At 43.5% G+C, this 26,875-nt stretch overlaps 1 protein-coding gene across 2 annotated transcripts in view; it reads right to left on the bottom strand.

Annotated features, from left to right (window-relative positions):
* Positions 1-1,710: 1,710 nt before the first annotated feature.
* Positions 1,711-26,875, bottom strand: part of FNDC1 (fibronectin type III domain containing 1) — a 47,052-nt gene continuing 21,887 nt past the window's right edge. For both annotated transcript variants that reach the window (XM_076333924.1, XM_076333925.1), the window contains 9 exons: positions 25,567-25,632; positions 23,462-23,623; positions 21,212-21,442; positions 19,685-19,793; positions 11,112-11,191; positions 8,579-8,608; positions 6,155-6,316; positions 4,963-5,085; positions 1,711-3,496 (listed from right to left, as the gene is read on the bottom strand). In XM_076333924.1, the coding sequence (XP_076190039.1) occupies positions 3,381-3,496; positions 4,963-5,085; positions 6,155-6,316; positions 8,579-8,608; positions 11,112-11,191; positions 19,685-19,793; positions 21,212-21,442; positions 23,462-23,623; positions 25,567-25,632 (1,079 nt within the window). In that variant the 3' untranslated portion in view covers positions 1,711-3,380. The remainder of the gene's footprint in view (positions 3,497-4,962; positions 5,086-6,154; positions 6,317-8,578; positions 8,609-11,111; positions 11,192-19,684; positions 19,794-21,211; positions 21,443-23,461; positions 23,624-25,566; positions 25,633-26,875) is intronic.

Raw genomic sequence — 26,875 nt, 5'->3', positions numbered from 1 at the left:
GGGTTTACCTCTGAGCAGGCACACTGCTTCTCCAACAGTGGCACAGCACAACCAGTGTGTCGCGGGGACAGCGGGAAGGGGGGAAGGAAAGGGGAGGGTGGCCTGGTGGTCAGGGCACTGCCAGGGCCTTGGAGGGAGGATCTGGATGGGAAGTGGCTTTCCTGACTCACACGGCTTTAGCTGCCTCTTTAATCCCACCACTTCTTAGATAAACAGAGAGCAGTGTGCAAAAATAATATAAACTCTTCGAGAAACTACCTACTATCACGATAATGTGTTACCCTGTGCATGGGGCAAAGGATGCAAATGTGTCAATCGGATCACCTCAAACAGCACAGAGGACTTACCCAGACCCCAAAGTGAAGGGAACAGACTGCATACCACTGCACTTCATGTGTTTCCCTGTTGTGTACTACTGCTGACTCTGCCTCAGCTGGTTTAGCCTCAGAGAAGATTTACGCTGGAGGGGAACAGTGGGCAGTGCCCTCCACCCCTGCCCCCAGCACCCCCCAGTTCCTCCCCAGCTGAGGCTGCACAAAAAATGATGGCCTTAGCTCCTCACCCATGATGACATTCCTGAATGGGACAGTCCCACCCCAAGGGTATTTCCAGCAGGGAATGAAGGAACCATATCCCTGCAGATGAACAAATCAAAACCCACCTGTGGTCTCTGTAGGTGAAAATGCAGAATGCATTGGCCGTGGGGAGGGAACATCCATCTTTAAACACTAGGCCAAACCACGACTGGTGAAACCAGGCCCTGTTCTTTAGGCAGTGGCACAAGTCCCACTCACACGTGCTGAAGACTGGGCTCTGGGCCAAGTCATGACTTTGAGTCAATAAAAGAAAAAAAAATACATTTTATTATTGGATGCCTCCTCTAGAGTAATAAAAAGTCACTGAGTAATTTAGGTTGGAATGGACTTCTGGAGTGCTCACATTCAATCTGTTGTCCACAAGGACTCCCAAGTCCTCTTCTGCAAAGCTGCTTTTTAGACAGTCACCCCAGCCTGTATTGCTGCAAGGGACTATTCCATCCTATGTGCAGGACTTGTCACTTCCCTTTGCTGAACTGCATGAGGGTCCTGACAGCTCATTTCTCCAGCCCGTCAAAGTCCCTCTGATCGGCAGCTCTGCCCTCCAGCACATCAACCACTCCCCAGCCCCAATTTAGTATCAGCCACGAGCTTGCTGATGGTGCGCTCCATCCATGCACTACATCCCGTCGCCCAGGTCATTAGACACTATTGGCCCCAGTACTGGCCCCTGGGGGTGGCACTTGCAACCAGCTGTCATTTGGACTTTGCGCTATTTTTTACCACAACACTTCGAGCCTCATATCTCAGCTAATTTTACATCCACCTTAAAGTCCAACTATCTAAGCCATATCCCACTAGTCTGCCTACAAGCACACTGTGGGAGACCATGCCAAGCGCCTTACAAAAGCCAAAGTCAACGACAGCCACTTTTCTCCCCTTGTGCACAGAGCCAGTCATCTCAACAAGGAATATGATCAGGCTGGTCAGGCATGATTTGCCCTTGGTAACTCCACGCTAGCTGCTAACCACCTTCGTAAGGGAACACCACACTCACATGCTTCCAGTCCCTTAGAAAAAGTTGACACCTACTCCTCTCCACTTTTTGAAAGCTAACAATTTGTCACTTTGTCAGATTACTTGACACGGATGACCAGAAAGGATGAAACAGAAATGGAACCATGTATCATAGGTTTATTAGGGAAAAAAGTTATACTTCAAGACCATATATTTGGCACTGTACTGAAGCAAAAGTATGTGAGAACGATTAAAATGTTAAAACCCAAATCACCATGAAAAATAAAATGCTCCTTTAATCACTTTAGTTCCTTTTTTTGTCCCCATACAATTTACAATAACTACAGGAAGCAACTGAAAAGGTGTTAGACCTACACTACATGTAAGCTGGAATGAGAGTGAGAGATGGACCAGAGACCAGATCTGTCCCCCAGGTATGCTGCTACTCTCCCAGGCTGTCAGAATGGTAGAGTCTTATTAACATGAGCAAAGGCTGTTGAGATGTTACCATGAAACAGTAAGACCATGAAAGTTACTGAGTAAACCATTAACGCTAGATTGCCCAGAAGGACTACTAAAATCCTACGTTATTGCAAGCTTCCAAATGCCTGCTAAAAAAATCATCATTATACCTTCCATCCATGTCAGCTTTTCCTTGAAAAACTGTATCCCAATTTGTCCCCAGGACAGATCAAAGTCAAAGGAGTTTCCTGCTAGTTGACTCTTGTGTTGGTGGCTTGGGCTTCTTTTTGGAGGGCAAATAAGTTAAAAGTGGTTTCTAATTTGCAAGTTACTCATCCCATGCCTCCGCACAGTGAAGTGAAAGATACTGACAAGGAATAAATAACGTACCAAATAAGATGAGAATGGACTGAAGAAAAGTTGCACTAAAGCTTTTAAATAGTGAAGGATAGAAAGTTTAACTCATGCTGATAAACTGCTGAATATGTGATTTTGCTGGACTATACAGTGCCATTCTAACATGGATAGAGGGGTAGATTCCCATTGAACGTTCAGTCCAAAGGCTGCCAAGGAAGCGGGACACAGGTCTTTGATCAATAATTCAAATGTTACATCACCAGTACTCACAAGAAGAATACAGCTCTTTCCTTGGTTAATATATTGTGCACAGCAATATCTCAAAGAATTAACAGCACCTTTTGCATAAAAATTCCAAACATATTTATCTAGTGAACAAGAAAAACTCAGCATCTCTAAGCAGTACTTCTGCAGATATACAGTACTGTATTTATATAGACATAGATATATATATATATCTCAAAGTGAATTTACACTGTGACCTGGTGATTAGTCCAGGAGCGGGCAAACCCACACGGTAAGTCTTCAGGAGAATATATTGCCTTTGGTGGGCGGCCAGTTACGTGGCACAATTGCATAGGGGAGCCCCAGCGGGCAGCAAAGGACAGTTTAGCATCCCATTAAGCAAGCACAGCATGCTTAGGTCGTTCCTGCAAGATATAAGAATCTTCCAAATTTTCATGGCTAATACAGTTCTAGTTTTCACAGGCTGCGCACATTGCAACCGCCTCTCCGTGCCTTAAAGACCCAGAGGAGGAAGGTAGGACACCAAACTTATATTCTGTCCCTGCTTCCAAGCAGAAATCAAGCAGCACCACAGATTTAGACTGGTAAAGTGGGGACCGTGTTTGGCTTCACGGGGGTTTCTTGAGCAGCTGGTCTTCACTGGTTTGCCTCATTTCTCTTTTTTTTTTTTTCTTTTCTCTTCTTTTCCGAATCAGTTGCCCACAGTCCTCTGGTAGAAATCATTTGAAAAGCATGGTCTGCCTAAGACAGGAAAGCAGACTGCTACCATTTTCCGGGGATGGGCACGCCGCACTCATACCAGCCCACATAGTAGTAGGGTGTTGTGTGTCCAATGCGTCCAAATGATACAGGCTCCTGGCGGTACTGGCGGTAATACCCTGTCGGAAGAAAAACGCCCGTTTGCATTTCAAAACAAAGACGTAGTAATTTAACAAAAGCAACAGACGCAGCAAGAGTCAATCACACAGCCCAGACGAAAACTTGGAAGCTGTCTGGTAGGGAGTTTTGTCAAAAGGGTATTTGCTAGCCCTGGTATTTGGCCTAGATCTTTCTTGAATGATTTAACTCTGGTCCTTTATATTTCTTGTAGTTTTGATTGGTTTTACTGTTCAAAATCTCTTGAACTATTGTGTAATGCTGTGGTCTGACAAAGCGCTTCTGCATTTCACTCCAAAAGGTGGCTGTATTTCAGCTGTGTTTATGAAGTTTGCAAGTCAGTTTAAATATACGAAGGACTCTGGGGCAAAAAATACCATCAAATCGTATTATCTCATAGGGCTCAAGAGACTATCAACAAACATCAGCTTTTCACAAAACAAAAAGGTATCATTTTATGCAGTAAATATGGAGTTAAGCCCTTTCTCGCCCTTCTTCTTCATCTGCAGAAAGAACGTGACTGCTTAAAGCATTAGGAGAGGTGCAGCATTCTCATCCACATAGCTCGTGCACTGGAACATCTGAAACACTCATGTCTTGTGCCAATAATGTAATTTCTGTGTGCTCTCTATCTCTGTCTCCTAGACCTAGTAATACACATCTGGATTAATCATCCCTCTTCTGAACTGAGAAATGCAGTACTTCCCAGTTATATATAACTATCAGTGACTATTTCAGTTTCTTCCTGGCAACGCCACCATGAAAAGAATATCAACAAACAACTTAACATGGAAACCATTAAAGCCAACTGAATCATTTAAACCAGTTGACTTATTAAAAAGATTGGCTGACTTCCATGATTGGGTTCGTTTTGTGGAATAAGCCATCACCCTCTTGGCTATGTGACCTGAGCAGTCTACTCAGAGGAACTCCTTCAAGGTAAGAATTTTCACTTGGAGGGACATATCTACCAGGCCAGAATAAAAGTCCTGCGGTCCGACCTTAAGTCACTAGACACACTCCTATGTGTTTTGCATTGAATCAACTGGTCAAAAAGCATTTGCAAAAGCCATATTTGCAAACATGCGGCTGCTCCTTTGTGGCATGTGGAAGAGTTTGCACTTCTATTCAGTGAGGCATGTCTTATAATTGGAAGAAAGGTTTCATAGACCTATACAATTTTTTTTTCTGTTTTTGCATTTTGTTCCTGTGAATTATTCGCGTCATATGCCTCTCTCTTTCTTTCTGTCTCTCTCTCTCTCAACACCCACAAGTCCTTCTGGGACTTTAATAACCTGTTCAGCTAGGCCTGAGTACAAGACCATCTCATCACCTACTGCATCAGCAGGACTCCTCAGAGAGCTGCCAGCAGCCATGGACAAAGAGCCCCACTCTGTGCCCCACTCCCTACCCCTTAAACCTACGGATGGTGGCACCTGGCCAGCACCCCACTCCCGCATTGCTATACCTCGGATGGTGGGCAGGGCTTCAACATACGACTGAGGTCCCGTTCTTCCGTCCAGGTGTGAATCCACAAACTGGCAGTGGTCCTCACCCCTTCCCCAGCTATCCCCGATGCTGTAGAAGGTGTCTGAAGGGTGATACAGACAGATTATTTGACTCAGCATTATTTTTGTTTGGGATGCTCTTTACCTCCAGGAAAATAGATGTGGGAGAAAGCAGGAGAAGTAGTACAGTGACAAACACAGTATTACCAATGAACAAACAGTGGCTGAAAAGAGGGAGAACGCTACCTTCGTAGTATGGAAGAGGAATTATGGAAAAAGAGAAATGGGTTGTAGCTCAGTAAGGAATATTCCCCACTTTGCAAGTCCATGGACACTGCGCCATGGGTAACAGGTGGAGGGAATTTCAACCGAACCAGTCATTCAATATGTCATGAGAAAGTAAAAAACACTCCATTTGTCAATACCAACAGTTTGACTGCAGTCTCAAATGAAAACTAAAAACTGTGGAGGTCTCTCTCTAGCAGATGAGGTGGGTCCTGCCACCCTGATTATTTCTTATGGCATATTCAAACACTGCCTCTAAACTATACAAATGTATTGCAATAAAAATAACACATCAGCATAATCTGAAAAGCCACTGAGATAATCCCAGTACCCCAGATCAACAATATGGAAAGTTTTCTTCGTTCTCTCTCAGCAAATACACCCCTGTAAGAGCTACTGTTAACCCTTAGGAGTACCGCTCACCCAGTCGCTGTAATACCAGTCTTTCCTCCACCGTTCCCCACTTCGATCTTCCCTGGGGCTCTCTAGGGTGTATTGCTCTGTCTGACTGGATGCAGCTGGGGCTCACCCGCTTATGGAGCAAGCGTGGGACTTCCCAGGGAGACGTGGGGGGAGCAGAACTTTGTTTTCACAGTACAAAGCACATTGCTTTCTCAGGATACAAAACCACAGAGGCTTTTCAAGGGAAACTTCCTCCTGTCCTCTGTCTAAAGAGCTCTGCTTGAAAGCTAATGCCAGGGCATGAGCGTAACACAAAAGCAGGGCAGCTTGGCTATCACATCGGACCTTCTCCAGAGAAGGACTCCCAGACAGCCGTCACACAATTCTTTCACAGACGAGGTGAAGAAAGCGAGAAGATGGAGATGACAAGTAATCATATATCAGGAAATTAATCTTGGTGCCTACCTTTCAGGTCATCGCTGAGGTAAATCTTGTACCTTAAGGAGTTGCAAAGAACCACTCCCACAAACTTGCGGTACCAAGTTCGTTTCACGTACTGCTTGCCACTGCAGTCTGAATAGGTGGGGTCGTATTTAAAAGTGAATGGGATCCAGATAGGCTCACCACCTTGGAGAAAAAAAAATTCAACATTAAGGACAGACTTTAGCATTTCAGTCTGAGTTTTGCTGAGGTTAACATCTGATAATATGTTTTACAAGAGATGCTGCAGCAGATTAATGCATGAGTTTTCTATATCCAGAAATACTACTTCAAGAACAAATATTATAATAAAAAAATTAAAAAGCAAGGGACTTGATTAAATCTCTTCTAGACAGTGGACAAGAGTAACTGTTAAAATGATAAAAAAGTATGATTTCATGTACTGAACCACAATTTTAAGTAAACAAATAGTCTCACTGTTTTTAGTAAGACATCTTCTCTACCTAGTGATACTCAGTTTCTTTTCCAAACAGAGCCTGATCTTAGGTCTGACAGTGACACTGTATAAATACAGTTACTTGCATTTTAACATTAAGTACAAAACTTAATCCTTTTACTAACAAACAGATGTTAAAAATTCTGCTGTGATTAACAGTCTGTGATGTGAATTAAAGTCTATTCTTGCTATTTGGCTAAAAAGATCAAATCAGAAGCGTACTTTTCTGTTTTGTTTTCTCACATTACATCAAAACAGATGAGGTTCCAATAACAGACAAGCGAGACCTTTCCTGGGGAACTCTGTCCAGAGCATTGCTGCAGAGGAGACTACTTAACTGTATCGCAAAAGACTAAATATCCCTACTGGCTTGCCTAAATGTTTGCTTTATACTAACTAAGACAATATAATTTCTTTTGCAATTGCTGCTGTAGTAATGTATATATAATTACATAAAAAGCTTCCATTGTGATAATTGATATTTTTCTCTCTAGCTACAGCACAAAGCCCTGTTTTTACTGTGCTGTTCTGAGGTGGTTTACAAATGAGATACTGAAAGGTTTTTTTTGTTAGTCATTCTTCCTCCCTGTCACTAGGCACATGGACCAAATCCTGCAAACACTTGCATGTGAGAAGCAATCACTGATCAGCAATCCTCAGAACTCCACCGGTTTGGACACAAACGTACTTTATGCAATTAGTCACATGGCGAAACGATTGCAGGATTTTGGCCACAGCTTTCTCTTTAGAATAAAGCAATAAACTCTCTATTTCTTGAATGCAGTTTTATTGCTGTGAATAGTCTGCTTTTGTCCATCACTTTTGCCCACCTCCAAAAATCCTGAAGGATAAACTTAGCATGTCCTGTAAGAGTTGCGCTGGATGTTCAGAAGCTCTTCATTTCCACAGGTTCCTAGAGCTCTGCTACCTCTTTTTGGTCTATCTTATCTCTACCACTGCAGCTACACAAAAATATTTTCTCTTTGTCCAGTCGAAGCAGAAACTACAAGTGAAAAAGCCATCACCTTCCAAAACCTTCTCTCCATAAACAGACCCACAAAATAACTGACAGCAAAAAACCTGAAGGTGACCGGGGACATGGGAAGGCCACCACTCTCAGAGGTCTCCCACACTGACTGCCAGAGACATAGTGTGCTCGTGCTCTCCAATATCTGTGCATCATCAGAGACATCTGAGAGGACATGGAAAAACCAGACTAACAAGCGTAATAAAACATAGAAGGGAGGGAGACACTGGACATTGTTTTCATGAACAATGTAGTCAAAAAGCCCCAGAACCAACCATCTGAACTGCTTAGGAAAGCTGACAGAGTGTCCTATGAGGTCTTTTTCCTGCATCCCTTCCAAGACCACGTGCTGCTTGGGGTTACCCTACCAATGTACATGTCAGCAAGGTTTGGTCCCAGCACCAGGAAAATCAGCTCTTCTGATTAGGGGCTGAACTGGCTTATTGCAAATTTGGAAATGCAAAGCAAGCTCAACAGCTTTGTGGCATATCGTCCAGGCCAGTAACAAATCCTTGAATTTTTTAGTATTTATAAGGGCATGATGATCAGTATAGATGAGTATAACAGCTAGAGATAGGAAAACCTGATCCCACTGTTCAAGTATGCTCAGGCAACTGAAGAACACAGACACAGAAGCAATATAGTTTAGTGCTTATTACTAAGCAATTAAAGCTGTTGTACGAGGCAAAAGATGGGCCAAAATCAAGTGCTTATTATAACATATCTTTACAAGATTCCTTTTCAAAGACCAAATAAGGGGTCCTAAGACATAAAATATTTTGTGAATTAGCACAATGAATTACCACCTGTTCCTGCTTAAAACTATAACTCAAACTGCGTGTTAATATGCTTCTAACACCTATATTGTAACTGTTTTGCACAGGTTTTATGCACTTCACAAAAGAAACAGCAGAATAAGACTTACCAGGTGGTCTGACAATGAGGAGGGGATTGTCTAGAAGAATGAAACAAATAAAAGAAATGAATATGTTGTTCCAACCCTTGTTTTATAATATGAAACATACAGTGTCACTCAGGAGAATGCCGGTTGCAGAGTAACTGCCTTTAGCTACGTTATGAATGTGGGATTTATCTGTCTCATCAATTTGCAGAGCTAATGAGTGTTTGTTATTCCACTGTTTTTCTCAGTTGATGAAACTTGCCACAGGATCGTATATTTATTCTGATACTGTAAAAACTCTACTGAGATTAGTACCGAAGTTCAAAGCCAGCTCTGAAACAGATTTCCTCTTCTCAGAAGGTCCTCAGAGCAGGAGGACAGTTTCACCGTAGGCTTCTGAATATTATAGAATCATAGAATAGTTTGGGTTGGAAGGGACCTCTAAAGACCATCTAGTCCAACCCCCCTGCCATGGGCAGGGACATCTTCAACTAGATCAGGTTGCTCAGAGCCCCGGCCAACCTGACCTTGAAGGTTTCCAGGGATGGGGCATCCACCACCTCTCTGGGCAACCTGTGCCAGTGTTTCACCACCCTCAGCATAAAAAATTTCTCCCTTATATCTAGTCTAAATCTACCCCCCTTTAGTTTAAAGCCATTCCCCCTTGTCCTGTCGCAAGAGGCCCTGCTAAAAAGTTTGCCCCCATCTTTTTTATAAGCCCCCTTTAAGTACTGAGAGGCTGCAATAAGGTCTCCCTGGAGCCTTCTCTTCTCTAGGCTGAACAACCCCAACTCTCTCAGCCTTTCTTCATGTAAGTTACACCTGCAGGCCTACCTTCCAAAGGGAAACGTAACCTACCTCTTGTATGCAAATCTCGGTCTCAGACATCCATCGTGTTTAGTACAGTTGTTTAGTAGTATTCATAAATATGTGAAATATATAATTTTAACTCTTTTTGTCATAGTGACAAAATTTTTGCAGGAGCCCCCTGGGCAGCGCAGGGTGCACTGTCCACTACCTCAGGAGCTTCTGCTCACTTGAAATACTCTCTTTTTTAAAGAAAGAAGGATGGAATAGGTGTGGAGTAAGGATAACAAACCAACATGATCTAATGCATTAGCTTGTCTGTATTCATTACGTTGCAGTTTCTGTCATCTCTTAACTAGCCCTCATGGCGCACAAAATACCTGAAGAAAAAGCAGGGTGTTTGTCTACCAATGGGGAAGAAAAATTCCAGGGAGTTTTTACAGTTCGATGAAAGAGAACAACAGTTTTCTGTTCTCTTCAGTGGGTTACCAGGGGTAAGGTCAAACATTTTCAATAAGCTGCTTGATCCTATGACGGCATTCTTTATTGAATATTCTCATCAGCTCAAATCTTTCAATTGCACTAGAAGAGCGATCTGAACAAACAATTTCTGTCTCTTCTGACCTATTCCATCACTGTAACTATACCATCTGGCTTTAGATTTAGCAACTGCTTTTGTACTTGTGCCAGCTGGAAAGCCACCTTTGGCCATATGACAAATGAAAGATCAGGGCTGCAAATAAAATTTTAAATTTGGTGGATTTAACCTGTTAAATAAAACTCACAAGGTAGCTGATTTTGGATAGGAAAACTAGGCATTCAGGCCCATATACTGGCAGCCAGCTAATCAGCAAAACTCTCTGCAAGATACAGCATGCCGTATTTGTCCAATGTTAAACATTATGCTTGGATTTATACCTGAGCTTCTTACTCCTTTAAAAAAAATCTGAATATGTTATGCAGGACCATTTACTTATCTTGCATTTTTATCTCCCTTCTGTGAAGACTTACTTCCATGGTTCTTAATGGAGCTTCTGAAGCAAGCACTACAGGGTGAAGTCAAATGAGCAAAGGCAGAGACTGCGTAAAGCCCATGTCATCAAAAGGGCAAAATTTGCAAGAGACAACAGACCTTTCACTCAAGAAAAGACTGAAAAATTTCTCCTTTATTATTCAGTGGAGTCGCTGGCCTCTGGCTCAATGGAAGAAGAAGAAGAAGAAATGGGTAAAAATAGCTCATTTAACGTACTATTTTTAGAAGGGGGTGTTGCCCTTGAATGCACTATTAGCCCTGTGAAAGAGCAGTATGCCTTGTCAAAAAAAGAACAGAGAACTTTGCCCATCTGATGGAACAATTGTTTCCTATATTTCTTCCAGAGACAACCGCTTCCAACTGTTCAGCTGTTCACAATTAGGAAGCTAATTTACTAAATGTTTGGTTAATCTATCAAAGACATTAAACTTCCCATTGCTTCTGTATTGTTGAACATTAGTAGTCTTTTGTATTTTAAATTCAACTTCCTGTTCCCCTGAAGCTCACTTTAATATCACTTATATTTTCATAGTGGCATTAGGAGTGCATATTATTTTCCTAGCTTTACTGAAAACAAATAATTAGCCTAAAAAAAAAAATCTCAAAGCAGCAAGTTCAGGATAATCACCATTATTACTGTGCTGGTTTCAGTCATTGCCCTGCCACATCTGTTATTTGGAATTCAGTTTTGAGATGAAAATAAAAAGCAAAGCATACCAGATTCTGTGATAAATGAGACTGAAGAGCTAACGGGTCCATAACCAAAGGGATTCTTTGCTTGGACTTTAAAATAATACCTGAAACAAAAAGAGAGGGAAAATAAGATTAAAACATTGATTCCACTGCAATGGCTAAACTAGAAATAATACTAAAACAGGGTGAGAATCAAACCAGCAGAATTCCACTCAGTTCAGGTGTCCTTTGCATTAAATGGAGTTGGATACTGAGCCAGGGTATGAGCTGGCTGTTATAGACAAATTTCTCCTTTTTACAATTGCTCCCATGCATATTTTTGGATCATTTACTTATATCATCCCCCTCCCAAAAACCACACACAACTACATCCACTTCATACAAAACACCCAATAGCAATAGACTAAAAGAAAAAGTTGCAAGGAAATTAAATTCTGATCTTAGGAACAGTTTTAAACCAGATTAACTTCTACGAAAGCAGTGGTGTAAACTGCAGACTAAAACTGGATCAGATTTATATGAGATCAGAAGCTAAGCTTTTGACCTTTCTGTAAAAGCTCTAGCAGCATTAAGATCACAATACTTGAGTACTATGAGAAAGCTTCACATGTTGCCTTATTGATTCCCCCAAAGTATTTAAATCACATGCTTAACTCAAAGCACATGACTTGCACTAGAACTCCATTCTTTGCTCGATAGAAGCAAAATTATCCTCACCCTTAGAGATGAATATGTGTAGGCACGTTTTTAGTTCATTTCCAAATATGATGATTTTTAGTTGATGCCTACCCTGACATTTTTTCCCAGATTAATGTTTTCTTCTTTCTCTTTTATCTTTATATCCAGTCCAACAGAAACCAATTAGAATGGAAGATTACTGTAAAAATTTCCAGCACAGCATTTTTAAAGTGCCTGAGTTTAGGTTTTCCTTTCTTGCCTGCTTGCTCAATTTCATTCTTGTAAAGAAATTAATTAAAAAAAAAAAAATACTGCGCCTCTGTAATATCCACATAGCATTTGGATCTTGATTTAGTCTCTCATCCAAAAGCAGACATCTCCAAAAACTCCATACATGACCCACATAACAGGGCAAGTGCTTACTTGTGGCAATGGTAGCCACTGAGCGTGATTACCCCCCATGGCAATATCCCATCTGAGTGGCAGTCCTGATGCTCCTCAGCTGGTGAAAGTGAGCCTGCCCCATTAAAAACATCAGGCTGCTCTCGGTAGCAAAGCTCTCCCCATCCTGCACAGAAACCTGCCAGTGCTGCTCCGCTTGCGTGGCCCATGCTGGGCTGAGAGCGTGGTTCATAGCAAAGGCTGTCTGACGTCCCTGGAAGCTATTGCCACCTGGCGCAGTTTATGCACCAAGCGTGGACACCATCCACATTAAAAACTTCACTCCCCTTTCTTCCCTTCTGTCCACAAGAGATGACAGTAGCCCTTGTAACATAAGAGTGTAACGTGGTTTAATGCCACATAAGATGGTCATACTTCACAGCCTACCAGGCAGCAGGAAAATTCAACACAATCCTGTTGCAGGAACTTTGCTGGTTTTAGTCTGCTACTCAATTTTTACTGTGTGCACTTTCCTGTACCATCAGATGTATCTGTTCCTCAAGGACTTAGCCACAGAGCAGGGCCTGGAGGTTGCCTGAAAGGACCCTCTCTGGCCTAAGCACCAGCTAAGTACATATGAAACTATTCACAATGATAAGCCAGAGGGGACCAGGTTGAACCAGCCCTTTTGGCAAAGGTGAGTATCTTTTTTCATTAAAAGGAATGCCTTTTTTCATGCAAAGTGAACTGTTTTGCCTCAAAATCACACTGATCTCTATGAAAAGGCTGAAAAGCTGTGCAAATAACATCCACTTCTTCAGCAGAAGGGTGGCAGTCATGTGAATACCGAGTTTTGCCGTGAAGCAAGCCGGTTATCTCCAGGGTACACGCCAGGGCATCTTCTTGTTCACTCCGTAAAAATTACAGGCAGGTCCTCTAGGTGAAATCAATGTGGAAGCTACAGGAATTGAAATATTCTGGGCTTCACCCGTGGCACAAGCTTTACCTCCTATCTGTGCCAGACCTGGAGCACATGCATGGTCAGACCCTCTGTGGGACACGTTGCCACCCCTGCATGGGGGACGTGCCCCCTGTCCCTGCTGTGTCCCACAGCTGACACCAGAAATCGGCTCCACTCCTGCTTTCTCCAGCCAGTTCTGCCTGTAATTAATGACTATACGATGCTCACAAACGACTCATGGCTTTCTTTTAAAAAGACACACACACTGTGGCAAAAAGAAACCACGTTAAATAGCGAAATTTAGCAAGGCTGTGCTTTTTGGTCATGCCTAGCACAATCCTCTTGCTGGCAGAAATATTTGCCTGTGGTTTTAACTATTAACCTTGATTTCTCGACCGCAGCTTCTGAGTGTTTAGCATAGCTGGAGAAAGAGGAGAGGGGGAGACAAAAAGCCTCCCGTGTGCTCCTCTACTTCTGGCCACCCAAGTAGAGCACAGCAGCCTGACCATTGCTTTAATCCCCTGAGTTGCCAATGCTCTCATGGGACACCTGCATCCATCCACACCTCCTTCACCCACTCGCACCTTCTCCACCCGGATCAGGGCAGGGGCCGGTGGCACAAGGCTGACCACAGGGATGGGACACGGGGCAGTGATTCCTCACGCTGGCTCCCGAAACGGCCACAACACAGCACCAAGCTGTACTGACTTAGCCCAGCACTTGGTGTAACTACTTCAGAAGAGCAGGAGAAAAACGTTTTCCAGCCCACATCTTTTCCGTAATGCTTCAAAGCATAGTGAAAACATCCGTATGGATGCCTCACTTCCCACTGCTTCCCAAGAGGTATAATTAGATACCACCTTTGCAACACAGTGGCACCTTCTGAGCAACCCTCTCAATGCACTTAATACGTGTGTATTAATGCTAGCTTCAAAACATTCCCATGAGATACATTAAGTGCGATGATCCACTCTGAATAGGAGGGAGCAGCCCAAGAACCTCATGCACCTATTTAAGTGGGGAAAAACATGCAGTTTTGTATCTAATGCATAATGCAGGAACTGATTACCTATGCAATCAGGGCAACTGTGCATTCAGGTGTCCTGTTACGTACATAGAAACCTGTCTGGGACACATGATTGTTCAAGTTGCCTGCCTGCCTGACTGGAAAAAACAGCGATGAAGTTATGAGTACATTTTTCTTCGCTAAATTGGAAAATTAGTTCCTAAGCCTTTATATACACAAGAAGCCTCTAGTTGTGCCAGAAAGAAAGCCAGGTCTCATGACTCGCTGACCTGTGATTTAAACATAGACAATGCTGTGATTGCTGTATTAAAAATGTCAATAAAATAACGCAGTCAGGATATATTTCTTTCTCAGACATGACAAATAAAAAAGAAATTGCCAAAGCTTTTCTAGGTCCAGGCATCTGACATTTTCATTAGCCAGAATCCTTCAGCTGATGAATTTGCCAGGAAATCTCAAATCAGTATAACTCAGCTGTTCTTAATCACATAAATACATGAACAACATTTGTAATATATATGTTGATTGTGCTTTGATTACACTTTGCTTAGGCAGAATTGCAATGAATTGTTACCAATAGGCACAGAAGAATCACAACTGCAATACCATGCAATACCGTTTGTTGTTCATTTTCAATACAGACAAGAAAAAAGCTTCTCCTCTTAAGAATAAACCTCCTTTAACGTTTTATATACCACTTCTACTGACGTGTCAAGAAAGGACATAGTAAACTGTAATGGGGCAATTAATATGTAATATTTTTATTCATTTAGACTATATGACTAATCGTATCACCATACCTGTCACTTGGAGCAAAATGATTTTATGACTTAATTCAAGGTGTCTCCCTTCTGTTGGAATTAAATAGCTGGCACTTGCAGCCACAAAGTGAGATAATCACTCAGCATGCTAATTAGGGAAGCAGCTGTTTTTTAAAAAAATCAGTTAGTTGTAAAATCCTTTTCCCAGCCTCTCCGAAGGCATGCCTGCATGGACCCCCAGCCCCGCGCCCCATCCAGCGGCAGGCTGAGATGGCAGGATGCCAGCCAGCCGTGGGATGCACAGCGGCACCGTCCACACATGCTGCAGGTGTCAGGGCAGGAGCCACAGCACCGCGACCGCATGCCAGCCACAGGGACGGTGGGATGGCTGCTGCTGGACCTCCGTCAGCACTGGGTGAGAGCCAGGGTGGATGCGCAGAGTGTACACGCAGAGCACGCAGCTGCTGCCTGTGGGAGGGGAACTGGTGTGCCTGACCCGGTGTCTGGGAGGGAGAGACACGCGCTGCCCGGGAAGGGGAGAGGACGAGCCGATGTGACAGCACCCCACAGACCCACTGCCCAGCAGGATCAGTGGATGAGGGGGAAAAGAGGCTGGAAGGGGGTCGGGAAGGACAGGCAGGTTTCCTCCCATGAGCACGTGGAGAGGGCAGCGGAGGCTGAAACCCTCCTCCTACAACTATACCATCCCTCCAGAAGAAAAACACATAAATCAGCTGCCTGCAGGTTCACAGGCTGGTGCAAAGTGTCTCTCTCCATCAAAAATGGCCTAGCACTACATCCGTCATGAATGTTTACAACATAAGATGACACTAGAGCAGAGCTGGAAGAGGAGCTTCCCACACAGCTGGTGTGAGGTAGGTATGTGCCACACAGGTCTACTGCTTGCACAGGGCAAGGGTTTCATTGACATCTTACCTCTTTTGTGCTGCTCTGGTGATAACACAGCAGCCAGCTGTGGCTGATGCTGCTTGTTGGACTTACTGCAGCTTTGCTTTAATGGAGATACAGAAAAGCCCCCAGAGTCAGAAGATCCAGGCTCTGTTTGCAGTTGTGAGCCCTGAATAAATGTTTGAGAGCCTCCTATGAAATGCTCTGTACAACACTGGAATTGGTAGCAGGCACTATGGGATCAAAATGTCCCTGGAGGGAACAAAACCCAAGTGGACAGGGAAGAAGATCTGATGAGACATGGAGATACGGTGGTAAAGGATGGTGTTTTAAATCATGAGACTATCTAGCCACTCCCATCAGGCACTGACACAGCTTTCCTGCAAAAAGGCAGGAGAAAGCCTAACCATGCTCAAGAAGGAGATTGAAATGTTTATGGCGAGGATTATAATGTTTGTGACTGCAGGAGACTGGATTTAGTGGTTGAGCTGTCTTCTGTGACAGCTGAGAATTAAGGTTAGGAAAGGGACATTGTCAAGACTGCTGTTTTTAAGATTTAATAAGGTTTAAAGTAATTTTAGCGTTTACATACACATGTCACAAGGAAGCAGCTCATGTGCCCACTGAAGCTGACCAGAGTTTTGCTAATGGAAAAACTTCCACTTCTCAAATGGAGGTTAGACCAGGCCTCGGAAGAAAACTTATGACATGGGTTAAACATAGACTTCTACTTTGTTTGCAAAACCTAAACACCTGGCAGACATTTTCCAGGACATATTGACAGCTTCAAATCTTCTCTGGGGCTGACTTCTGCCAAGATGGCAACCCGTTTCTGACACGCTGTGCACGCCACAAGATTGCATCACCAATAGCCCCCTCATGGGACGCCCAGCAGTCAACAGCATCTGCATACAGTAAATCTGACTTAATCAGAGATTTCTCACAAAATGCACTAACAATGCAAACACTAAATTTTTAGACTAACTTCAGATTTCATGCCGTATTTTCTTAGTTAGGCATGGGGTCTTTTCCCAGTGGTTAGGGAGTTATTTTTAAGACAAAAAATATGCAATCAATTTAGTCTGTGGATTTGGAGAATGTAAATGAGATTGGCTAATACACACAATTTCTCTGTTGTAAAGAACCCTCCTTCTCCACCACAGACCCCACATGAAGCCTTTATTGACTCCACAAAGCGTACAACAGGGGCCAATGGATTATACCATTCTTCAGGAAGATGCTGGGGAAATAATATGCTTAAAACAAACAGCACTTGCTTGAACCTCCCTACTTTGAAACAGAACTTTAATATTTGACATGGGAGTTACTAGGTTCATGGAGATGCATGAACCTATAACCTTGCTGTTCCTATAACTCCTGAAACTCCATTCAAATACAGCCAAATTGTGACCTTCTGAAGCCTGGAGTTAACATACGTCTCAGCAGATGTATCACAGGTTGGCAGCTCAATTCCTACCAATTCCCCTGCACTGAGCGTGCCCGGGACAGCAGCTGCAGGGCTCCTGGGGGCTTTCACTGCAGCCGTTCTTTCTGGTGACCTGGAGCCCTTGAGATGTTGGGCACAAGAAGCAGAGAGCTATCGCTGGCCTTCAACACTGTCCTTGGGGCAGCAGGAAAGGGAGATTTGACTGAAAGACAATGAAGAGGTGAGGAGCTGCGGCTGGGAGGTGGAAATGGCAGAGAAGCAAGAGATGGAGAAGCCTGGCCAGGGGAAGCTGGGGCATACAGGTAATGCCTCCCTGGCCTGTGTGGGGGACACGGTGAGAGTGGAGGAGCAAAAGCTGGTGAAGGGAAAAAGGGCTGTGGATATACAGGAGTCTGGGATGTGGAGGCAGGAACTGGGACTAGTGGCAGGAGGAGAGATGTTTAGGGAAAGGGTGTCCTCAAGTCACAAGGACGTGGACGTACAAAGACAGGAGGGTCTGCACCTGCTTCCCTCACTATCTAGGAACAGAGTTTAGGAGACCTCAGACCTCTTCCATCTTGTTATAACAGGTGAAACCCACAGGTAAACTGTGCCCCATCCCTCCCTCCATACATTCGTAACAATGTTTTATAACAAGGGCACTAGCAGATGCAGAGCATACAATTGCAGCTCTCTACTGTGCAAGTAATATTGCTTTAATGCACCATGAACCACGCTAAAGGACTTGCACTGAGGTCTAAATTATTAATCTTCAGAATAGGTTGCCTTTTTTTCTCTCTTGGATATGTAAGAAAAAGCCTCATGAAGCGTGTGACTGACAGCACTGTAGACAGAACAGGAAAGGATAAGATGGCACACAGTTTTTCCTGTAACATCTTATTTCTGTTTTTTTAACTCTTTGGGTGTCCCGTGTGTGCTTATCCTGCCTCTCCATACACCTTCTGCTTGCTAATTTCCCAGGTCTTTGATGCTGCAGGTGTCCTCCGGTGCATGTGTCCCTGGTGCACCTGCCTAAGGAACTGCTGCTGAAGTTGCTCCAGTGCTGGCTCTCCCAAAGAGATGCCATGTCCTCAGAACTCTTTGGTTGGAGGGAAATCTCCGGGGAGGAGGCAGGGGAGCAGCACCTCCTTCTTAACACATTCTGTGATTTCTTGGTGCTTGGATGTTTCAGGGCCAGCAGGAGCAACTGCAGGGACAAGGCGTGTGTGAGTCTATGCTAACATCAGGGCTGTGCAGAGAAGCACTGTAATGCGGTCAGAAAAAATATGCCTGGTCATATTTGAGACCTAAATGCTACACTGCACTGACTTTACGTAATTTATTTATTTTATCTTATTTTATTATTTAATCTATTAAGATTGTAGATGAAGGCCATGCTCAAACAATTCTCTGTTTTCTTGGTTGAGGTGCTCAATCAACTGCTTTTAACCCACAGAACCTTCCCTTCGTCTATAAATCACCTTGGAAAGAAAAGATACCTGAGGTGACACCGTTTCTCTCTTCTGTGTTGCCCTGGCACAAACCCTATGTGCCTGTCCTAGGAGTGGATGCTCTGATCTGTAGCTCGTCATCAAGTGGGGCATGCTAGTCCCAGCCCACAATCCCAGTGCATCTCCCACATTACCAAATACTTGAGCAACACCTGCCACCAGTGCCTAAGAGACTGTAGTCATCAGCACATGAAGAGCAATCACCTAGCCCAAGGCAGCACCAAAAGTTCTTCAGACTCAGAATTTGAGAGAAAAGTATGAGAGACACCGAGCATCTGTCAAAAGAAGTAATTTTAATGTAGTTCCTTTGTGGCCATTTACTTCCCACCCAATTGCCATGAATTATTCCAATATCACACAAAGCATGCATTCTTGTTCTGCCATTTCAGTGAGATTTTTTGTAAGATAAAGATGTAAAGTTCCTGCCAGACTGACTTCTGAGCAACTGCCACGGCCTCATTATATGTCACCAAGCCTTCTCTTCCAGCACAACTCATGTGAACAGACAGCGAAAACAGATCAGAAAGCGGCACCTTTCCCCACCAGCCCTTAGGTATCAAATCTTGGCCACATCAGTACATGGGAATTGCCACATCACACATCAAGGGTATACTTTAGTATACTCTTCCCCCAAAATTTGATTCACTTATGCATAAGACTAGAAAATGCATTTTTAAAATAAGATTTTCTCTGTTACTGATAAGTGGTTTTATATACACAAACATATATGCACGTACACACAGTCATCTGCTCCAGGGTTAATATGGTAAAGATATCATGTAAGTAGCTGTGCGATTTATAAAACAATTTGCTGTCAAACAGAATGAGTAAAATCTAGATCAGATGTAAACGTTTATACTAAGGCCAAGAAAAACAATTGACAATTCTCAAAATTTGTTTTACTTCCCTAACAGAACTGAAAAAGAGTGGATCAAATCCTTACCGTGTGTTGGGCTTCAGGTTCTCAATTGGCAAATGAGTAGTCCCTGCAGTCCTGGTTGACCACTTATTCTTTAAAAAGTCATCATACGACGCACTGTAAACCAGATAGCCTGTAAACGGAAAGAAAAATAGTTGTGAGGATTCTAAATAAATTTTAAATAAATGATATCCCTAGGTGTCGTGGTAGATTTATGGGTTAAAAGGAGTGGAAGCATCTTTGAATATGAAAGCGATTTGATGTTTAACTCTCCTGGAAAATCCCAGGCTACGAGAATTTCCTGTCATCAGCTAATAATGATGGAGCATTACATCAGAGGATGGTATCCAGGTGCGAATTCTGATTTAAAACACGGTGAAGGCAAAAAGATGACAGGGGCAACCCATTCACTGTTTTAAGTGATACACTGACTGTGCAGAAACTAATACAGTTAGAAATACCAGGGGTTTTGGGGAAAAAAAAAAAAAGTAATGCAAACTGCACTCGGTAAGGTACTGGATCAACAGCCTTGAAGAATGAAACGCTGTGGGACAGACACCACATAGCCTGTTCGAGTGCCACCTCCTCCCTTCCCAACCATTATTGCCGCTTCAGCTCTGCCAGCTCCCACCCCTCTGCCATGGCTGTCACCCGCAGAGCTGGGCAAGGCTCCTTGAAAACTGGACGTTAGCACCAAAGCAGTAGCCTTTTCCAATGCTTACTTCAGATCTTTTGGGTCCACTGACAAACAGGGGTTGATTAATTTCTAAAATATTGTGGTTATTTACTCTAGTGTTTTTCCAGCAACTTTTGAGATTCATTCTTGAAGTCAGTTGGGCTTCTCTCTGCCTCTCAAATGGTCTAAGGACATTAAAGAAGATCTAATTGAATACATTTGTTTAACATATTTCCCATCCCTGAACCTCACTTGTCAGACTGATATTTGAACAAAATTTCAGTAAAACAAGGTAAGCATAGCCTGGGCCACAGACTCCACTGGAGATAATCGACTCTGATACATTCTTTTCCTACAAACAAAGCGGACTAGAAGACTGCCAAGCCAGAAGCCCCGCTACAGGCAGATCGCTCCTGTAACCATGCTCACAGCCAGGCAGGACCCAGACCGCCTCCAGCCATGCAGTCACCTTTGCTCAGAGTGGACTGAAGCCGAGTGTGAAAGATGCTCCCAAGGCAGGCTTGGGAGGTGCCTGCGGTGGAGTTGAGGGCACTACCTGGGGGCAGAAGTGCTCAGCTGAACAAAGCGCTATCACAGCTACCATCCAGGTGAGAAGCGGTGCCTTCAGAACCACTGGCACAAAAACAGCACCAAAATCTTGAGATATCTGGACCAACATGGGCTGGTCAGTCTGGCGCTGAGGGATGACAGAGGGACCTTTCTCGCTCCTCAGAAAGTAGCTCACCTCCCTCAGAAAATTGCAGAGGAGTGAGAACTTTATGAGCTGTTGGCTCAGTTTAAGGTAAAAATGGTTATTTAAGAAAACCTTCCCCTTCCCCACTACCCCATGAGGAGAGCAACCCTCAGGAGAGTACCTGTTACCATGTCTCCTCGAGCAGGTTTGGCCCAGTCCACGATGACAAAGGAGTGACAGCCTTCAACTGCCACGACAGTGATGTTGTGAGGGGCTTTCAGGGGACGCAGATCTTTCTCTCTGAGGTCATTAGGGATGATTTCATCGAGGCTCTCCACTTGGAAGTGCTCCAGGGCCTCTGTCAAGGAGCAGGGGGCTGCTGGATCTTTGTTGAGATAGGTCACATAAGGAGCTGGAAGAGACAGGGAAGGGTGGCGTTTAGTTAGCAGTCTGTAGGTACCACAGAGTAGCACACAGGCTGGCAATTTCCTGAAAGGAAGAGAGTCAAGTTTTGTGATGCATTTTAAAATTCCTCCCCTTCCAGCCCAGAGAGGGTTCACTGCTGCCAACAAAACATGGCTCGCACTCAATTTGATTGATGAGCCGGGGGAATGGGATGCCAGCATTCAGGTCTACCCCACACTCACAACTGTACCCAACTATGCAAAGACAGAAGGATCGTCTTTGCTATGAGAGGCAGAAGAGAGTTGTCTGACTGCAGGACCCTCCGCATGCTACCACCAGCTGCTCTGGAATGTGGGGTGAAAATGTCACCCAAACTCTCTGCCTTTCCACACATGTGAACAGATCCTTGCCAGGGCCTTAGATCGTCTAAGACTTTAAGGGTCTAAGTGGTTGGTTCTTACACAAACATCTTGAAGCTGGAATGAAACAACAGAGGGAACAAGAAGGGTAATTCCAAGGTGAAGTCCAACCGGGTTAAATGAAGGGATTATTGCTGTGGTCCCCTGGGTACTAAGGGACCAGGAGTCGTGAGTCCCTACGTTCCAAGCATGTGCTCCCAACCTGTAACTTCTATTTTTAAAAGCTTTATACTAACTTGAATTGCACTTCAGTTCAGGAAAAGATTAAACCATCTTTTTATTGCCTTAAAAGTCACTGTAACATTCAAAGTAAGGACTATAAAACTCACTTTGGAAATGTTTATTCAGTTGCAATAATACAATTCATTGAAATGGTAATATTATTTCCCTAGTGCCTTGAAATGTTCATAAACCAACATTTCTTGGTTTATCTTATTGGATTTCATGCCCTAAAGGCATTTTTTCCAGATCTTGCAATGAAGTTAATTTTAACCTCTCCAGCTAAATGAATCAAGAAGCACTGTCAGCGAGAGAGCCGAATAGAAACATCATGAAATTGTTTGGTCAGGGAAACTGAAGATGCACTGGAAAAAGTCTTGGCATATATAAAAACAAATCTTTTACTCCAGCAGCAGAGCTCCACTCTAAGCCACGTGAAGCTTGTGGATATTAGAAGGGAAAGCAAGACATGAGTCAAAGCTGACTCTCCATCCCTTGAACTCCCATCTGAAATGCCAGGTGAGCCAGCAGCTGACCTGACCTCAGTTCAAATGCCAGAGATTTGTAAAGGGCTGCGGCGAGGTCACCAGTCTGGGGTGGAGGCTGGAATGCAGTGCCCTACCACCTCCAAATCCCTGTGGTCTGGCCCCCAGCTGCTCCTCTGAAAAAGAAGTAGAGCAGCTCTGAAGTCAGAGCTGTAACACCTACCTACACACTTGAATGGTTTGCATACACAGGAGCCAGCCTCATGGCTCATGTCAATTTATTGGGGGTTCCTTTACCAAGTTCCTTCTACAGAGCAAAGATACAAATAGCAAAGTCAAATTTACCTCTATTGGTTTTACTTTTTGGAAAGTTCATATCCAAAATACCATTCATTCCTTGACTTTGAAACACACCTTTGACATACATGCTTGTGCAAGGTGGGTGAAATCACTGGGGTTGCATGGGTCAGTAGAAAAGAACTAGGTCCCCCAGAGGAAGACTCATATCTACATGGAGACTTGCACTGATTGAACTACTGGTGTGAACTTAAAATGATGCAGTTGAGCTGAACTGAGCACCAGAGTAGACACTCTTGCTCTCTTACCGACTTCAGCTAAACCGAACACAATACAGAATACAAAGCAGAGCACTTACTTACACTGAAAGAGTAAAACGAGGTTTGCACTGCTTCAACAAAATCGGTGTGGGTCCACACATGAAGCATCGAAGCTATGAACAAAGTCCTGCTGTTTGTGTTTCCAAGGTGGCAGTCCTTACAAGGACCACACACTAGTCTGTTGGACATATTTGCGCAATGGTCTCAGCTTAAGGGCTGACCTTGCTAGAACGAGAATTCTTTACAGCACAAGTAGTAAGCTACATAAACCAAAGTACATCCTTACCAGTGAACCGTTTCTTCCCAGCAATATCATATTCTGACACAGGGCCGGTGCCAACAACACTAGTCTCCGGATAGACAACTTCCGATTCTGTCGTTGTAGAAGCAGTGGTGGTGGTGACAGTGGTGGTGGTTGGTGGCAAAGTGCTCTCAAAAAACTCATAGTCTTCAGAGGAAACATAAGATGAAAATGTTAGCTTGCTTCATGTTATTTTGGCTTAACTATGAGAAGGGAAACATTTCTGTCACCAGCCACAGTCCCAAAGGAGTGCCACGCACCCTGCCCTAGCTGCCGCACACTCCTTACAGGCCTCTAAGTCAGGGTCGGTCACATCTCAGCTTTGCAAGGTTTTCTACCAAACTGAACGACAGTGAGCACAAAGTCTTTGCCTTAGAATACAAGTGGTGTTGCCGATTTAGACCTCGCTCACACAGGTAAAAAGCACGACAATAAACAAATGTATTCATACAGCAATATCCTGAACGTGCTTCGTCTGCCACCTCACCCCCAAGAGAAGACCACACAGTAATTGAATCCCTGGCCACAGCCCTCAGATGCCAAAGGAAGGAGATAAGGGAGTGAAAAAATGGCTTTTTAAGAAAACTCTGTGTTGTTATTCTAAAATGCTAGAGCTGGTTCATACTGCTCTTAAAGCTTCCTGCAACTTAAGAGGCGTGGAGTCTTGCTGTTCATGGTCCCATTAGGGCAATGAGGGAAGGCAAACTGGCCCACATGAATCTCCTGATATTCAGTCCTCCTTGATATTCAGTCCTATTAAATCCAGTGCTCTTTGAAAAGCTACTGTGCTACCAGATTGACACACAAAATGAAGGGAAAGAAGCATTTGGCATCCCTGCCGCATCCTCATACAGGCTGTGGGACTCAGCTCACAGCTTTGAGTGTTTTCTGCTTAAACTGCTAAAGCGTTTGTTTTCTGCAGGTGACCTGCACCTAAGGGGAGGCCTGGCAAAAGACCTGCACACTGAGGATATTCTGCTTTCACAGGGATGTAAGGAACATGGGATGTAGGACTTATGCAGTTTTTAGTTCATCCTCTCCTCCCCACATTCTAAATGCTGGCGTCAGTATGAAGTGATCAGAATAAAAAGCACAAAAGTCTATGATATCTTCCTCTCAGCTGCTGCACTCTTTTTAAATGCTTTTCTGTTGTTGTTGTTGGTTTGACTTAAGTTCCCAGCACTGCATCCACAAAGAAAAAACTTTTATTATTCTAGAGCCATAAATTCTACTAAAAAGCTTTCAGTTTACAGAGGTCTATACTTATCCGCTTTAATATGCGGGGGTAGGAGCAGAAATCTGAGGATTAAAAGGAGCAGAACATCAGCAGTTAGTGATGGCAGAAAGTGAATGCTAGTTCCAGTAATTGAGAATTTGCATTCCCTATGCAAACTTGTAATTAAATGCTGGGACTTGAGGCTTCCTCCTCAGCTAAGTTTTGTGTGTCCTGGATTATAATATCAAGATGGAATGAATATAAATCTGCAAAAATCTTTCCCTCTTCTCCTTTTATCTGATTTCAAATCTCTTTGATCTAAATTCCACATGAGTTCAGCAGATTAATTATTTTATATGTAGGTATCTCATTCAGTATGAGCATGTTTAAGTCTAAATGCAGACTACACATCAAAAAAAAAGACAAAAAAAAATATTCACAGTGCTGTAGAGTGCTAAAAACTCACTAAGGTATTTCAAGTTTCCAGGGCTCAGATGTTATTTGGATTTTCTGTTTTAGAAGAGTTCATTGACTTTGACTGGGCTGGAGTTAGAAGTTGTACCGGAGAAAATAAACCTAGGATTGAGGCGGTGACTGTATGACCCAGCTCTGAACGTAATTTATTTCCACAATAGGTTCCTGTTAGACTGCAGAACCGATAGAAAGGGACTTTCATGTCCAGAAACAGTTGCTTTTGCACCCTTGCTCTTCACATGTGACGCAGGACTCTGGAAAGCTTTTCCAGCTCACCACTGCTTACTTAAGCTCCCATTCACCAACCTGCCCCCTCAAACCCAATTTCAAAGAAAGAAGACGGGGAAAAAACCAACCCCAAACATGTCACTTGCAACAGACTTTTACAGTTAAACAGTACCATCATCATATATCACATATGCCTCTGGAGTTGCTGTCACATCTGAATCCAGTCCTGAGAACGTATCTATTGAAGGAGAAAGAAAAAATGCTGTAAGAATTCAATGGTCTCATGCCTACCCTCCAAGTAAAATACTTCTGGAATAAAGTTTAAAATAAAAATCTTTAGCAGTTGATTTGTAAAGAAATAAGATAACTGCTTAGTTTCCAGGTAACAGTGACAGTCCGCTCTGCATATTTAGAAAAACAGATGAGTAACTAACTGCAGTAGCCAGGAGTTTTGCTGGGGGAAAATGGGTTCAGGGCTGCTACTCAAAATTGAGAGTAATGCACCTTCCAGGAGCTCTGCCCCAGGCCCCAGCAGCTCTGGAGCTAAGGCAGGCTGCCAGCAACTGCATAACGCTCAGGTCAGGGTTTGACAACGTTTTATAGTCTCAGGAGCAGCAAATGTGAGAAATTCATATGCAAAAAACCAACCAAGCAATTCAAATAAACGGAAAACTTCTATTCAAATATTTTTGCGAGGGAATAGAAATCAAACAACCCACAGAGCCATGACATTTACAGACTGTGTCTATGCTAGCAAGTAATGCAGCCCAAAAGGAATGGGTTTGTAGAATGAAGTAATTGGTGCTGGATTTTCCAGGGTTTTACTCTGTGCTAGCTCTAGTCTGATCCTGTGGACTGAATGCCCATTACAGGTTGGGGCACATACATGTCATCCTGAAGCACTGCTTCTGCTTTAGTTTCATCCAACAGGAATTCAGTTTGTGCACACCAAGATTGCTCCACGATGCAAATGAAAGCATAGCAAGAAGAGATGATTGTGAGGTGCATATCAAAAACACTCTCCCGATCCACCCCAAAAACCAATGCAAATGCACCCACAGACTTCCCAGATGCCTACCCCTACATATTATCTCAGTATCTCTGCAGGTCACGTATCCAGCACCAGATAGGTACATCAACCATCAGGTACCTCATCTTGTGAATCCTGGAGGCTTCCCTGCACGCTCTGAGAAATGCATTCCTCCACATATTATTCGGGGAAGCCAAAGAGTACACAAAGCTCAGATTAGCCATGAAAAGCAATGCAAACAAAGCAAAAGCATTGTGCTGGAACCCACTCCAGGCACAATCAGAAGTCTTCAATGAAATGCTGGGGCTGGGGAGAGGCCAGTTTGTGAACAAAGACAAGAGAAAGACAGCTTTGACCTCAGGATACTACACAGAAACTGGTAATGTTCCTGTAACACTTGATATGAAAGCAACAATGTTATTTCTACTAAGCCAGTAATAGAATCATAGAA

This window comes from Aptenodytes patagonicus, chromosome 3 (assembly GCF_965638725.1).
Source record: "Aptenodytes patagonicus chromosome 3, bAptPat1.pri.cur, whole genome shotgun sequence".
Classification (NCBI taxonomy): domain Eukaryota; kingdom Metazoa; phylum Chordata; class Aves; order Sphenisciformes; family Spheniscidae; genus Aptenodytes; species Aptenodytes patagonicus.
Note: the sequence above shows the minus strand (reverse complement) of the source record. Positions and strands in the feature narration are given on the sequence as shown.